Below are 14,787 nucleotides of genomic sequence, written 5' to 3' on the forward strand. Positions count from 1 at the left end.
CATATAAGTTCTGATCTAGATATGATCTGTACAGATCGGTTCTGATTTGGACATGATTTGTACATATCAGTTCTGATCTGGACATGATCAACTCTGATCTAGACATGATCTGTATGTTTCAGTTTTGATCTGGACATGATCTGTATATGATATGTACAGACTAGTTCTGATTCGGACATGATCTGTACAATTCAGTTTTGATCTGGACATGATCTGTATAGATCAGTTCTTCTCTGGACATGATCTGTACAGATCAGTTCTTCTCTAGACATGATCTGTACAGATCAGTTCTGATCCACACATGATATGTACAGATCAGTTATGATCTGGTCATGATGTGTACAAACCAGTCCTGATCTGGTCATGATTTGTACAAATCAATTCTGATATGAACATGATCTTTGCAGATCAATTCTAATCTGAACATAATCTCTACAGAGTCGATATCTAGACCAGTTATAATCTGGATATATCGATTCTGATCTAGACATGATCGGTACAAATCGGTTTTGATATGAACATATTGGTTCTTTAAGGATCGGTTCTGATGTGGACAAAATCTTTGCAGATTTGAACATGATCTGTACATATCAGTTATGATCTGGATATTATCTGATCCTATAAGTTCTGGTCTAGATATATAATGGTTCTGATATATAAAAATCAGTTATGATATGGACATGACCTGATCATATCGTTTCTGATCTGGACTTAATGATTTTAATTTGGGTATGATGAATTTGAATGTTTTGTTAATGTTTTTTTTATTCCTTAAGTAATAGATTTTAATTGCGCCGACAACCAACATACTTTTTTATTAAAGCAATAATAGTAAAAAAATACTAAATATAATAACAATGATATAAATATATGCCAATAACAACAATAACAACAATAAGAAGAATCTGGTCTGATCTGAACTTATTTTTTCTGATCTAATCTGATCTAAACTTATTTTTTCTGATTTGATCTGATCTGATCTGGTCTGATTTGATTAAATCTGAAATAAGTAATAGAGTCATGAGATAAGGTGAACTTAGAGCTGGCAAAATTTGACCCAACCCACCAACCCAACCCGAACCCAACCCAATAATAAAAGGTTGGGTCAAGATTTTCAACCCGTTTAATTAAATGGGTCAACCCAACCCAACCCGTTTAATTAAATGGGTTGGGTCAGGTTGAAATTTTCAACCCGAAAACAACCCGCCTAACCCGTTTAAGTTCAAGCAAGTATGTAATATAGATCTGTAGAATGTGATTTGAAAGATTTTATTTCTCATTTTCTCTTCAACATTGAATAATTATTTGACGTTTTGATTCATGTCAAATACATATTGGAGTATTACTTTTTGCTATGAGATATGCCATAACAAAATCACCTCGCAATTCTATAGTCAAATCAATTTACACTTAAAAGTGGGAAAAAATTAAGCGGGTCAACTTCAGGTTAACCCGTTTATAGTTGGGTTGGGTTGAAAATCTCAACCCGTTTAATTAAACAGGTCGGGTTGGGTTGGGAAAATCTCAACCCGTTTATAAATGGGTCGACCTGATTTCGACCCAACCCAACCCATTGCCAGCTCTAGGTGAACTAAACAGGACCTAAGTCCCAAAATTTCTATTTCCCCCCTTATTTTTCTCCACCTTTAACAATGCTCTAAAGTTTTCTAAACCCCATTCGGCCATCCCTTGATGGTCTGAGGTGTAGGTTTGAAATTCTTCAAATTACCTACCAAACAAATGGTACGGAGTACGTCATAGTCCGCGAACCAAACAACCCCTTAACCGTTAAAAAAAAATATTCTCCAATCTGCATCTTCTTCCTCAGTCCTTAGTCCTCTCACCTTTTCCAGTTTTCCACTCTCGTTTTGTGGGCTTATTTGAACATAAACAACTTCCAACATCGCATTCTCCTCCTCTTAAAACTCGATAGCGTCTTGTAGTTGTAGTTTTAGTTGTATCCATAGTTGTCGCCGCCTCTGCCGACCATCTCCCTTGTCTGGTGCTGCTATTTTGGGTAATTATCTAGAATCGATTTTCCTGTTGATTTTATTTGCAATGTTAAAAAATATTAATAATATATTATGGGTTGGGTTTTTGTTATCTTTGTTTTGGTGTTGTGAGATTCGTATTATACTTGTATGATATATTGATATGTTGCGATTTTTCTGATAGGATGGGTTTCAAATTGTTAAGTATTTCCTGTTGTGTTTGTCTTGGTGTTTTTCATGAGAAATGCTACTTGAAATTCGTATAATCCTATTCAATTTTTCTGACAATCACCATTCTATGTTTCCTTGGGCCTGTATGTTTGAATATGATGTTTCAATTGATGAAAGGTTGATATTTAATATGGGTAATGATAAAGGTCGCAAGTTGCGACAATATTTAGTTGTCGCAATCTTACATGTCGCAGTTTAATTGGTACATATAAGCGCCACGTATGCTATGCGTCATCATAAATATTTACTATCAATGCAATATTTTTACTATAAAAATATATAAATTAGGTAATCGAGGTAAAGAATGAAACAAATCAGAATATTAAGATTTTCCTACCTTTTTGTGAAACATATATAATAGATTATATAAGTTAAATATTTTAGTTTCCAATTTAAATCATTACACATAAGCATGCCATGTCATCATTGTGACACGGCTTAAAGGTCGCATGTTGCGACCTTTATCATTTTCGATTTAATATAGTCTGTTTGTTTCTCTTGCTTTGTTTTGGTGCTGTTTTATGTCTAATTATTCTATACATGTTTCATAATTGTTGTTGAAATTCATGTTTTTTGGGGGTTAATTTGTTTTTTGTTTGAGTAGGGGGCATGGTAGAAAAGGCCAGTAATTCCAGGGCTTAATAAAGTTTAGTTTGATTAATTTAGAATTTGGGCAACTTTTTTTTAACTTTTTTAATTCTTGAGCTTGAGGAAATGTAGGTGGTGGTGGTTTTGTCGATGAGAAGACAGTGTATAGGTTAGATTCGAACCCCTAATGCCTTAAGAAGTGTGTTAACAAGGTCTCAATTCCATTGAACCATTTAGCATAACTACAATCTTTGGATGCGGCCCACTTAATTACTCGTTTAGTTAAGGGTAATTGAATTAAGGTATTGGTTGTAATTTGGACTAGGATATTTGATTTTATTATATGTAATCAATTTAGTCGTCCTATGTTTGAAGTGTTCACCACTGTGTTATCTAGATATCATTGTTGATGTTTGTGTTTGGGTTGTGTTTGCGGATACTGGCATAAGCTTAGTCATTCACATTACCGAGCTTCTAATTCTAGGTTATTTATTGAGTGGGATAAGGATAGCTACCCGACTAGCTGAGCCCAACTCAAAATCCTCATTATCTGATGGATTTCTGATTTTTTTTTTTATAATGTTATGTCAGTTGTCAACAGCATGCTGTCTTACTTTCTGAATCTGAGTTAGATGGAAAGTTTCTTCATTTGTGAAATGGGTTATTGAAGATATTTTTTATGAAACATCAGACTGATTTGTGATATTCAACACGCTAGTGAGAGGAAATGGCATTCAGGTCAAAGGAAACCATGAAGAAGATACTGAAGAAAGTTGGAGAAGATAACATTACGAGGGGTGTCAAAGAGGCTTTAACAAAGAACATACCAAATAATGAGGTAGTCATGGGTCGTGCTAAGCGAGGGCTTTTTGCCGGTCGCCATATTCAGTTTGGCAACCAAGTTAGCGAAGACGGAGGCAATAAGTATGTTTTCTGAACACTCCCTTCCCTGCCCCAAATTAGTATATTATGCTTGTGGTTTGTTGTTCAAGTTCTTGTTTTTGGATATTATTCATTGCTTAGCTCTACTTGTTTCCACTTCTTCTATATTGTGTGTTATGTTGCAGTCGTTAGTGTCTGCTAGTGTTACCCTTACTCAGCAACTAGGGAGATGCATATATGTGTCTACATGTTACTCTGTTACGAAATATTTGCATGTCTTTTGTCCAAATTGATGCATGTCAGAGTGCTGAGTATCCCACTTGGGTACTTTAGGTAAAATTAAGAGTCAAAGGTTCAAGCAAAGTAGACTGTGTGTTAGGTTTTTGTTTTATATTTATCTTGACTTGGTTAATGATGTAAATACAGTAAAAAGCTTATTAATATCTAGGAAATGAATCACCTGAAGTCCTGAACAGTTGACTCTAGACTTGTAGATGAAACGTGAGCACATTTCAAAATTTCTTCAAGTTATAGAAAGGAAGGAGTGAAGAGTGATTAAGTGTCAATGTGTCATCAGCAAACTTAAAAGTTGGATGGTGATGTCGTCATACCTTTACTTGAAATAAGCATTAGGTTCTGTTCATCGGTTCCTTGAAGATTTATACATACAATTCAAAATATTCACCATCTCCTGAAAAGGAAAAAAATATGTGATTCTTAAATTTTAAGCTCTCTTGAAGCATCGAAAGAGCTCATGGATTTGCCATCAGTTAAATGTAAAGGCTAGTTGGCTGGTGCATCCTTGAGTCAATGCCCTTCATGGCTTAATCTAACTCAATATGCTCCAAACTCTGTAGGATCTCTAAATTGATACCGTTGTTCCCTTTCTTTAAATGTTGTCCACCTCAGTTCCTCATTGATGAGATGGTGACTGAGCTCCAAATCAAATCTGACTCATCTTACGAGATCACTTTCTTCCTTAAAGATGATACCAAATACCGATTTTATCTGGACCCAACTACTTTCCAAGTAATATAAATAATATATTACACTCCACCTCACTCTAGGGGTGGATAACCAAGTTCTGAACTGGAAAGGGAAAAGAAGTTCAACTAGTTTTTGAGATTCAGGATAGTAACCGGTATTGAGTTTAGGAAGTCTATTTTAAATTTTAATAAAAAGTTTCATATATTAGTTACATATTAGCATGATAGCAAATTAGCAACCCATATTATGCATCCCCAGCAATGTCTTTAAGGCACACATAAAGGATTGACATGTTGGATTCCATGAGATGCTGTTATTATAGAAGAAATTCGTATTTAGGCTTTCAGAGAGAAATCCCAGTCTCCTAGATCTGTTAGCTGAAAATATTTATAAATAGACTGAAAACAATGAGACCCACCATGTCCAGAGTCAAGATGCTGCGGTTTTCGTCCAAGAAGTTCAGGCGAGTTGATCAACTTGGTTGATGCTTTAGTGATCATCTCCAGTAACTGCTGCCCTTTCTTCTCAATGCTGCTTTCCTTCTTATCTTGCTCGTCACTTTGTTTTTTTCCTGATCCCTTGGGTTTTACATTTGAAGTTTAGATATCATTATTGGGCTTTTGGCTAAGCTTCTCATTCTTTAGTTAGTTTCCATGTCTTTTCTGTCTTTTCTTCTGTGCAAGATGTGACGAATTTTATTTCTACATGCTCATACTCCGTAATACTGTTAGTGGGTTGAGAGACTTGTGGTATGAATATTATTTAATGTATGGCGTGTCTTGTGTGATTGTGTCCTGTAAGTCTGTAACTGAATGTAGGGTTGAGTCACATTGTCTTGAAAATATGTGCTGGTCAGTCCCAGTACAATTACATAGCCAAACACTAGTCCTCTCTATTTTTTCTTGTTCCCATAGTAATCCTTTTTGTGTGTAGCATCTCCATTCCCTTTGGCAGCATTTACTAATTTAAGTTGAAATCACATGTTGACCTGGATGTTTTTAGGCTCCCCTAAGTCCCTAACTAGTAACTACCCACAAATTGTCAACATTTAGTTTGGATGTTAGTGAATTTTGAGTACCTTGCTGTGCAAAGATCAAAGACACGTCTTTGTTGTAATCACACTCCTGGGAAATACCGGGTATACAACAAGATGAATGCTCTCCTATTCAAACCTCTCGAGAGTCGCTGATAACAGAGTCAAGGACACACTGAACACTAATTTTTTCCCTTGTTGGCCGAGTTTTAATTCCATGGTAATAACACCCTATCATCTTTCCCTTTTGCCACTATACCAGTAAAATATTGGTTGAATCCAACTCTTTGTTCTACCCTAGTGACAAGATTGTTGTGAATTCTAAGCATTTCTTTTTAGTAGCTAAAGTAATGATAAATGGAATCCATGCTTCCCCCACACATTCAGAGTTCTTGTAAAGCTTTCACTAATATCATCGTTCTTCTCAACAGTTCTATCAGATGTTCTCTTCTTTTGTTCCCCTTTTGTCTCTTTCACTTAGCCTATCCTTTATTCCTTTTGCTCACCATCTTTGGGATTTGCTTCACTCTCTGCCCAGTTCTCTTCCATTTTCTGCCTGGAAGTCTAATTATTGGGATCAGGGTTGCCAGGTATTGTTTGAAGCTTACTATGGCTCTACTTGGTCCAAAACGTCACACTATTGAATCCATCAAGATCACTAGTTTTCTTTAATTTCACTTTTTTCAGAGTCTATAGCTCTCAAACACCCTGTTACTCAACGCTTTCAATCTTTGCTTTGTGAAATTTTATTTCCTCATTAACATTAAACTGTGTCATGCGATCTTTTTACCACGACATTTTCTTGATTTCTTCTATTCTTTCCTCAAACCTTGAAATTCTGTAGCTTTGGCATATTTTTGAACTTAATGATGATTAGGCCCTTCCGCTGGTGCTTGACTATAAAGTTCTATGAAAAGTGATTACTGACCAAACACAACTCTAGCCCTTATCTTGACTTCGAAATTCGCCATCCTACTTATTAATGTAAAATAATTGATCCAAGCACAAAAATACAGTACTACTGTCTTTGACTCATTAGTTATTTCTTGTCTTAGCAGTGCCCTGTTCTGCAAAACCTATGAGTAAGCAGTTGTTGGGTATAATACACTACAATATTAAAGGAACAAAAAATCTTTTTGATTGTGTTAACCTGTATGTTTATAGCAGGGTAAATCAAATCTGTCATGAATTTGATTCTTTAATCTGTCATGAATTTGATTCTTTAGTGTTGTAATGAATGCCCTCATACGCGGTGCATTTTGTTGCAAGCCACTTTTCTCATGAAGGTTTGGCAATCAAACAAGGAGAAATTGCCTTTTTCTTTGTGCTTAATGAACGCCCCATGGCTGGGTACAATAAAATGTATGTAACCTCAGTTTTGGCTTAATTCTACTTTTGTGCCCTGTGTTTTCACGTGGCCTGACGTGCAACGTCTATATAATTTTTTCCCCACTGTAGCGCCGTTAAAACTTAAGAACTTGGTTATAGAATGAGTTACATGCCTCTTTGTTGTTCATTGGATAACTGACAACTAAAATTCTAACCTGACCCTAAGTTTTCTGAAAAGAAAAACATCAAAGCTACGAAAATCAATGTTCGACTTTTATTTCACTGTGTCTCTGTTTAAATCATAAATCACAACAGAGGATAAAACCTCCTACAAATTAATCATTCACACTAATATAAAATATAAGATATGGAAAATTTCCATGTTCCGAAGCAAAATTAATAGTGAAACAAGAATCTTTAGGAAAGATGATTACTTAAACAGAGCTCTTAACTGAGTTAACTGTGTGGCACTCAAGTTAAAGAATGTAAATGCCAGGGCACCAAATGGAAAATAGTGGAAATACAGGCAGTTAGGCACCAAAGTGGAAGAGTGCAAAACCTCAGGGTATCAAAGTGGAAAGTTTAAGATTCTCCCCTAAGGCTCTAGGATTTATAGGAAACTAAATAGGCCATATTCTGTTGGCCACCTCAAGTATAAGTTTTGCTAGGTTTGGTAATGTTAGAATATATGTTAATATATTCTCATTGATTGTAATTGATTGTAAATCATGTAGCATTAGTCAAAGTCAATATTCTGTTAGCATAATTGGCGTGATTAGTTAGCATGAAAGAATTATTTTCCGTGACAATTGTATTATTGATTTTGCAATATAAACATAATACAAGGAGAATAATATGGCTTTTGTATGCTAACTAATTACGCATTCATGCCAATTATGCTAACAGAATAATGACTTTGACTAATGCTACATGATTTACAATCAATGAGAATATTCTAACAGGTAACCATTAGGAAATTATCTAATTTTACAGATAATATACTCCGTAGACAATCTACCCTAAGAAACCTAGAGTTGAATTTTTTTGTTCAAGTACTAGATAACTAATGTGCTTTATTCTATTTCTTGTTTTGTCTACTAATGGGTTATGGGGAGACATGGTTATATGCTTGAGCCTTCAATTATAATTGTTTGTTTTTATCCAACTTTGCATTAGTGTTCAACTGTTCATGTCAATGTGCTGATTCCTATTTGTTTGGAACCGATTTTTGGTTGCTGAATGCATCCTAAGATTCATGTCATGTTAAAAATCTCTATAGTTTATGGGATGTCTTCCTGGTTGACCTTTGGCTGTGCAGGATTTGACGGCTCGGTCTTGTGTTTTTGGACTATTATTAGGTCGAGGAGAACTTGGAAGCCGAACGTGCAAGAGAAACGACTCTTCAGTTACATTTTAGACCGCCACATTCGTGTCCATGTGACCACACATGCTCTACGTTGCATTGACAAGGCTGGTGGTATTGATGAGTACCTGTTGAAGACACCATATCATAAAATGGACACGGAAATGGGCCTCCTTTGGAAAGCCAAAATCGAGAAGATGTATGAAGAGCTTGGGAACAAGGAGATTTCGTTTTTCTCTCCCGAGGATGAAGCCAAGTTTGAGCAAAGTTTTAAGGAAATGAAGCTAGATGAAAAAACGGCCCGAAGAGAATTCAGAAGAGGATTGTACGGGCCAGTGAAGCCCGAGAAAATATCAGATCTCGAGGGTGGTGGTGAATCAGATGGAAGCTCACATTCAGACCATGAGCAGTTGGCTGCAACTGCTTGAGATTGCACTTCATAACCCACCACCTTTAAGCTTTTGCAATTTTCTTCAGGATTGTAAACCAGTTTTGCAGTATTACACTCGTTGGTATCTTGTAGGCTATTGACATAAGAGCCCTCTTGTATGATAGTACTACTACTACTACTAGGGGGTGTTCAGATCCGGGTACCCGTATTTCCGCGTACCCGTAAAAGCGGGTACTCGCTTGGGGTAGTTAAAAAAGCGGTCCATGTCCTGACCTGGAAAAAACCGGTTCCCACTTTTACCGTACATAGTAGTATGCAATGCTCAGAATTTTTATGAGTTCAGCACAGACACAGTTGATGTGGTAGACTGTTTCTTTTGTATACGAAATTTAATTTCATTGTTCTTTTAGTTTTTGGGATAACTAGTCATTTCCAATGAACATTCATTAGAGGTCCTAATCCTATAGCCTTTGTGATAATTTACAAGTCGAATCTTGTATTAGATCTTCTCTAAATAGAAGAACATAACATTCATTAAACCCTAAAACGCTAAACCCTAAACCCTCATTTATCAAAACAGAAAACTTCGTACTCTTTGTGATAACTAGTTGTTGGACCACGCGCTAGCACGCGCGGTCTCCCAAGGGATTAAAAACGATTAGTGAAAGTAAATTTGTAAAACATGTATAGTAAAGGCCCGGAAAAACGAAATATAAAATTCACAAATGTACAAATTTTAAACACAAATACTTAGGTAATAAATAGTATACATTACATGTGCTTGGAAACCAAGATTTTTAAGTTTTACAAAAGGAGTAAAGACAAAGAGTATTGGCCAAGAACATTAAACATTGTCTTGCAAAATTCCTCAGTACATACTAAATAAGAAATTCACAAACATACAAAGTTTCAGAATATCAATGTTTTATAATTTTTACGCTTGTAGTATTAGACGTATTTAAGTTTTAAGTCATGTCTTGGAGACCGTGAAAAGTCAAATGGGGCGATCTTTTAGGGACGGAGGAAGCATAACACTATGTTTAAGGAAAAGGCTAAGCAAATAAATTATTAAGTGTAATAAGAAGGAAGAGTAAAACAACTACTATGAAGTATAATAAGAGGGAAGGGGGAAATGGTAAATGCACTATTGTTAAGGAAAAGACAAAAAGAAAACAAAGAAGGAATTGAGGGGTATTTCAGTAATACCACTATTACATGAATAGTAATCAAAGTTCAAAGCTTTATAAGTGTTAGGATTTACAGGTCGATTCTTGTATTAGATCGCTCTAAATAGAGAACATAGCATATAAACAAAAAAGAAAAAAAGAAAGAAACAAATGAATAAGTATAGATATTAGTCTATTGTTAGTCCAAGAAGAGAAAGAACCATTTGATTTGAATAAGATTGAAGTGGTGAGGATTTTAAGAAAAAAATTTGTCAATTACTAAAGAGGTTGTGAGAGATTCTTAATTACTACTTAGGTTGTTCAAAGTTTTATCAAAAAAAAAAAAAACTTAAGTTGTTCAAAGTTATCGATTACTACCTACCTTTCTAACAAATAACAATGAATGTCAATTGCTACCTTAGTCTATATTTTTTTTCCAATTAGTCAATTATGACATCATGGCGGAATGCGCCAGCAACTAGCGCACAGCCGCACACAACTTGATCTGATGGGCAACCCTTGCTCCTAATTATCGTTCCCTGCAAAACATATTGTTAGTTGGATAATGGTATAATTAAACGCACGATTAATCGTGCTAATCAATACCTAGTATTTAAAAATGATAACCATATATGATTAGTTGACACGTGTCGCCCTACCATATATGATTAGTTGACACGTATCACCCTACCATATATGATTAGGTGACACATGTCACCCTCATATATCTTTCATCCATAAATTATTTATTTTTCAATTTTTTTTTGTTGTTGTTTGTAATACGAAATATTTTACAGCTTCAACACCTATTTCACTTCATCTTCCTCATTAAACATCAATTCACAATTTAATTCACATATTCATTCAATCGCTTCCACTCGATCACTCCATCCCCCTCTGTAACACTCAAATTAATTCACCATCTAATTTTTTTCAACTTTCACCTCTATGTGAATCATCTATTCCCACTAAAAACGCAAGCTCTCGATAAAATTAGCATTTTAAAAGACAGCTTAACAACCACTATATAATTGCCCGTTCATTGAACGGGCTCAAAAGCTAGTTACATAATTAAAGAGCTGGTTGTACCTGCAAAAGCAATTAAAACGACAAAGTTAGAGTTTTTTTTTTTAATTGGATGCGGATGTTGCTTTTTTATAGAGTAGTATTATATTTTTCGAACTATTTGTATTGCTTTTGGTACCGGGTACTCGGTTCCGGAACCGATCTCACTGGATAGCCGGTTACGGGTCCTAGAAATCTAGATCCGGAATCGGTCCCGCCGGTACTGGATCCGGGTTCGGACCCGCCGAGTCCTTTACGATTCCGTGTCCAGGACCGGATAACCAGTATTTCTGCTCACCCCTATTAGCTATTGCATTTAAGCGATTGGGCCTGGGTCGTACACAAGGTAGCCCAGGGAAGTCCTTCAACCAAATTGAAAACTCAGCAAATATTCCAGCAATTTCATCAAACCGTCCAAGAAGCAGAGCAGCAGTTCATCCAGGTTTTCTTCTCCTTAAATTTGTCCACCTTTCTTTTGTTTCAAATTAATGGCTTCTGCATTTATCATTTCAACATGAAATTATTAAAATGTTACAAAAATTGAACTCTTAATTAATTTTTACTCTTTCAGCTTCCCCCCTTTCCCCCCAAATCTTAGGTTCGTAAAAAAAAAACCAGGTTTTAGGGTTCTGATAATCATGTGCAAATGTTCAATTCTTGTTGTTATTCCAATTAAAATACATGGGTTCTGCGTGATTATTCCGATTTAGTTATCTACTGACTACTGTTTGATTTTGTATTGTTTTAGTGATTCTTTTAGGAAATGCTTGAGCAGAATTTTAATAATCCGACTGTTGAATTTTGTTTGATTGAGTGAATTTGCGTGAATCTGAAATGAAATTTGAATATAAAGGACTTTGGTTGGAATTAGATTGCCCAGAATCGATGGATTTCCTTTAGCAAATCAGTATTGATCGAACTATCCCAATGCTAGCTGCAGGAAATTTATTGATTGAACTATTTCAATGCTAGCTGCAGGGAAATTATTGATTGATTTCATATATAGTCGGTGCTTATTGATCGAAAAATACGATGAATTTCGCTGCATCGTTGTGCAAAAGAGCAAGTCTCAGGGACTTGATCACAAATGTTCCTGCTTATGCAGGTGCAACTGGTATTGCCCCCTTTCATTGTAGACTAAGAAATGACTTGTCCTTTTATTTGGGGAAAAGGGGGATTGAAATACTTGACTTTTGATGTTTGAATTCTGTGTTTATGAATGTAGATGCTTCTGGGGCAGGCTTGGCTTTAATGTTTAGAAGGTGGGCTTCTAAGAAAACGGCTGGATCAACGAAAAATGGAAGAGATTCAAAGCCTAAAAACCTTGGAGTGAAAAAGTTCGGAGGCGAGGTATAACACAATCTTGCCATTGAGAATGAAATTTCTAATTTGTTGAGAGTTCTTTGGAAAAATTATAACTTACTACAAATGTGTCATATAATTCCTGTATTTATGGTAATTGTTGTAAATAATACGAGTACGGAATAATTTACTTTCTGCTAAAAGAATGCTAGGCTTCTCATGTTGTTCTCTTATTGTTTAGATCACTTGACAATGTGCAAAACAATCATTTAATGATTTAACCAATATGCATAGCTTCATTTCAATATTTTGCAATCTTTTTGTTAATTTGGCTTTGTTTGATCTTCATATTTGACTTGACTAAGGTTTATACTAGTTATGAACTTATGATCTTTCTAGTGCTATGACAAATTTACAACCCGGAAACTCTTCATGTGGGTACATTTGTTGCCTTAGATTGTGTCCTTGATGAGCTATTCTTCTATCCTGGACAATATAATCAAGTAGGTACATCACATATTGAGAGTACTAGTGGCAACCTTGTCTGTGTATTTGTGGAACTCTCTCAATTGCTTTCATGTTCAGTTAGCATAGCTTTCTCTCAGAATTTGCGGTTGAACCCACCTCTTTCACCTTTCTTTTTCGTTCCAAGTTTAATCATTTTGGAAAATAGTATGTGTGATTTCTGTAACACCTTTCAAATTGATGCTAAGTGACTAGTTAGTTAGTCGAGCAGTGCTTCTGACCAAAACAAATGGGTATTATTATTGCCAAGAAGCAATTTTTTGATACTGATAGAAAATTGATTACTGTCAATGAGGTTAAATAAAGTTAAATATTCAACCTTTGAACAGCATTGAAGAAATGGTATTGACTGTATTTTGGTGGTTGATTGCAGAGAGTTATACCTGGTAACATCATTGTTCGGCAGAGGGGAACCCGTTTCCATCCTGGAAATTACGTTGGGATTGGAAAAGATCACACCTTATATGCACTGAAAGAAGGCAATGTTAAGTTTGAGACACATAAGTTGAGCGGGCGCAAGTGGATCCACGTTGAGCCCAAGGACGGACACGTGCTTCATCCTGTTTATGGAGACGTTGAGAGTCCTCACCTGAAGACTGCAGCTTAGAAGAACCTTAGAATTACCTTACTTCCAACATTGAAGATGATATAACTCTGTCAAGTTTATGTTACAGTCGGTATTTTTGGCAATTTTACTCGGTTTATTTGCAGATTGTAAGTGTGGATGCTACTCAATTCAGATTTCTGATTGAGTTCTGGCCTTAGTGTCATTTTGCTCCGCCCTCTCGTGGTGAAATTGCAACGCGTATTTTGCTTGTAATCAACTTCATGCATTGTATGTAGGCCCGGTTATTAGACAGGGTAGCTCAATGGGTATAGGGATAGGGTCAAATCAATAGGTTTTAATTTTGGGTAGATACATATTTTCTTGTTTTCTTGTATGACTTCTTTTTTTCATTTTTCCTTACACGTTTATTGACATGTTTACTATCGCCTTGTTATTGACAATTGACCCGCTTTGACCTGCTAAAAATGGCCTTTTCATTACCATACTCGCTTTGACCCGTACTGACTTTGACCCGACCTGCCCAATAACCAGGCCTATTCGTATGTGTGTTATGCTACATGATCCAACACGTTGTTGGCAAAAAGAACAAAGTTGGTTTTTAATTCTATAATCATAGTATCATTTGGAAGAATCGAATTGAACAAAGTTGGTTTTTAATTCTAGGTATCATTTGGAAAGAATCATAGATTAAACTTGATATTGATTGACAAAAAATGAGTTTGCGTGTTTAAATCAAAGTTGGTACATGATTTGCCAACGAGATTGTCACGTTTACACCCTCCTATAAAAGATGGATAGCCGTTTCATCTCATGATTCAAGACATGATTGTCATGTTTAGTTGTTTACTTACCTTCCAAAATAAAATTAACGGGCATTATTAAACCTTAAACCTTCAAATTAACCACTAAGCAAATTATCAAAGGATAATCTTAATTTGAATCAATATTATAATTACACTGCAATTTACAAAGAGGTAAAAAATTGTGAGGCACAATCTTCACATGGTCGCACCTACGGTTGATTTGACCAAGTAAAAATATGAACTAAAATGAGAAAGTGATACCACGTACTCCAGTTTCTACGATACAATGTACAAAGAGGTAAAAAAAAGTGAGGAAAATCTTCAAATTCTCGCATCTAAGTTTTTACCATCCGCTGTTTCTAAAACCACAAGTTACATTAGAGCATCTTTAATGGTAAGCAAATTGGTAAGTTGCTTGCATTTGCCATGTCAGATTTTCAAGCTACTACCTTTTCAAGTGTATTTTGCTCCAATGGGTAGCAAGTTGCTTGAATTTTTTTAACCATTTATTTTTATGATTCAATTCAAAAGCTTATCAAATAAACAAATTTTATTCCGTTCTT

At 35.5% G+C, this 14,787-nt stretch overlaps 2 protein-coding genes across 5 annotated transcripts; both read left to right on the plus strand.

Annotated features, from left to right (window-relative positions):
- Positions 1-1,655: 1,655 nt before the first annotated feature.
- LOC110781785 (uncharacterized) lies at positions 1,656-9,198 on the plus strand. 3 transcript variants are annotated; one of them, XM_056833354.1, is made up of 3 exons: positions 1,656-2,017; positions 3,402-3,734; positions 8,400-9,198. In XM_056833354.1, the coding sequence occupies exons 2-3, from the start codon at positions 3,538-3,540 to the stop codon at positions 8,830-8,832; spliced, it is 630 nt and encodes a 209-aa protein (XP_056689332.1). In that variant the 5' UTR covers positions 1,656-2,017; positions 3,402-3,537; the 3' UTR covers positions 8,833-9,198. The 3 variants fall into 3 exon arrangements, with proteins under 3 accessions (XP_056689332.1, XP_021841529.1, XP_021841530.1); XM_021985837.2 differs by having other exon boundaries at positions 3,502-3,734; XM_021985838.2 differs by having other exon boundaries at positions 1,657-2,017; positions 3,529-3,734.
- A 2,120-nt stretch (positions 9,199-11,318) lies between these two features.
- On the plus strand, positions 11,319-13,649 carry LOC110781786 (uncharacterized). 2 transcript variants are annotated; one of them, XM_021985839.2, is made up of 4 exons: positions 11,319-11,468; positions 11,999-12,140; positions 12,252-12,376; positions 13,227-13,649. In XM_021985839.2, exons 2-4 carry the CDS (start codon positions 12,059-12,061, stop codon positions 13,458-13,460), a joined length of 441 nt encoding a protein of 146 aa, XP_021841531.1. In that variant the 5' UTR covers positions 11,319-11,468; positions 11,999-12,058; the 3' UTR covers positions 13,461-13,649. The 2 variants fall into 2 exon arrangements, with proteins under 2 accessions (XP_021841531.1, XP_021841532.1); XM_021985840.2 differs by having other exon boundaries at positions 12,005-12,140.
- Positions 13,650-14,787: the final 1,138 nt, after the last annotated feature.

Source organism: Spinacia oleracea, chromosome 6 (genome assembly GCF_020520425.1).
Source record: "Spinacia oleracea cultivar Varoflay chromosome 6, BTI_SOV_V1, whole genome shotgun sequence".
NCBI lineage: Eukaryota > Viridiplantae > Streptophyta > Magnoliopsida > Caryophyllales > Amaranthaceae > Spinacia > Spinacia oleracea.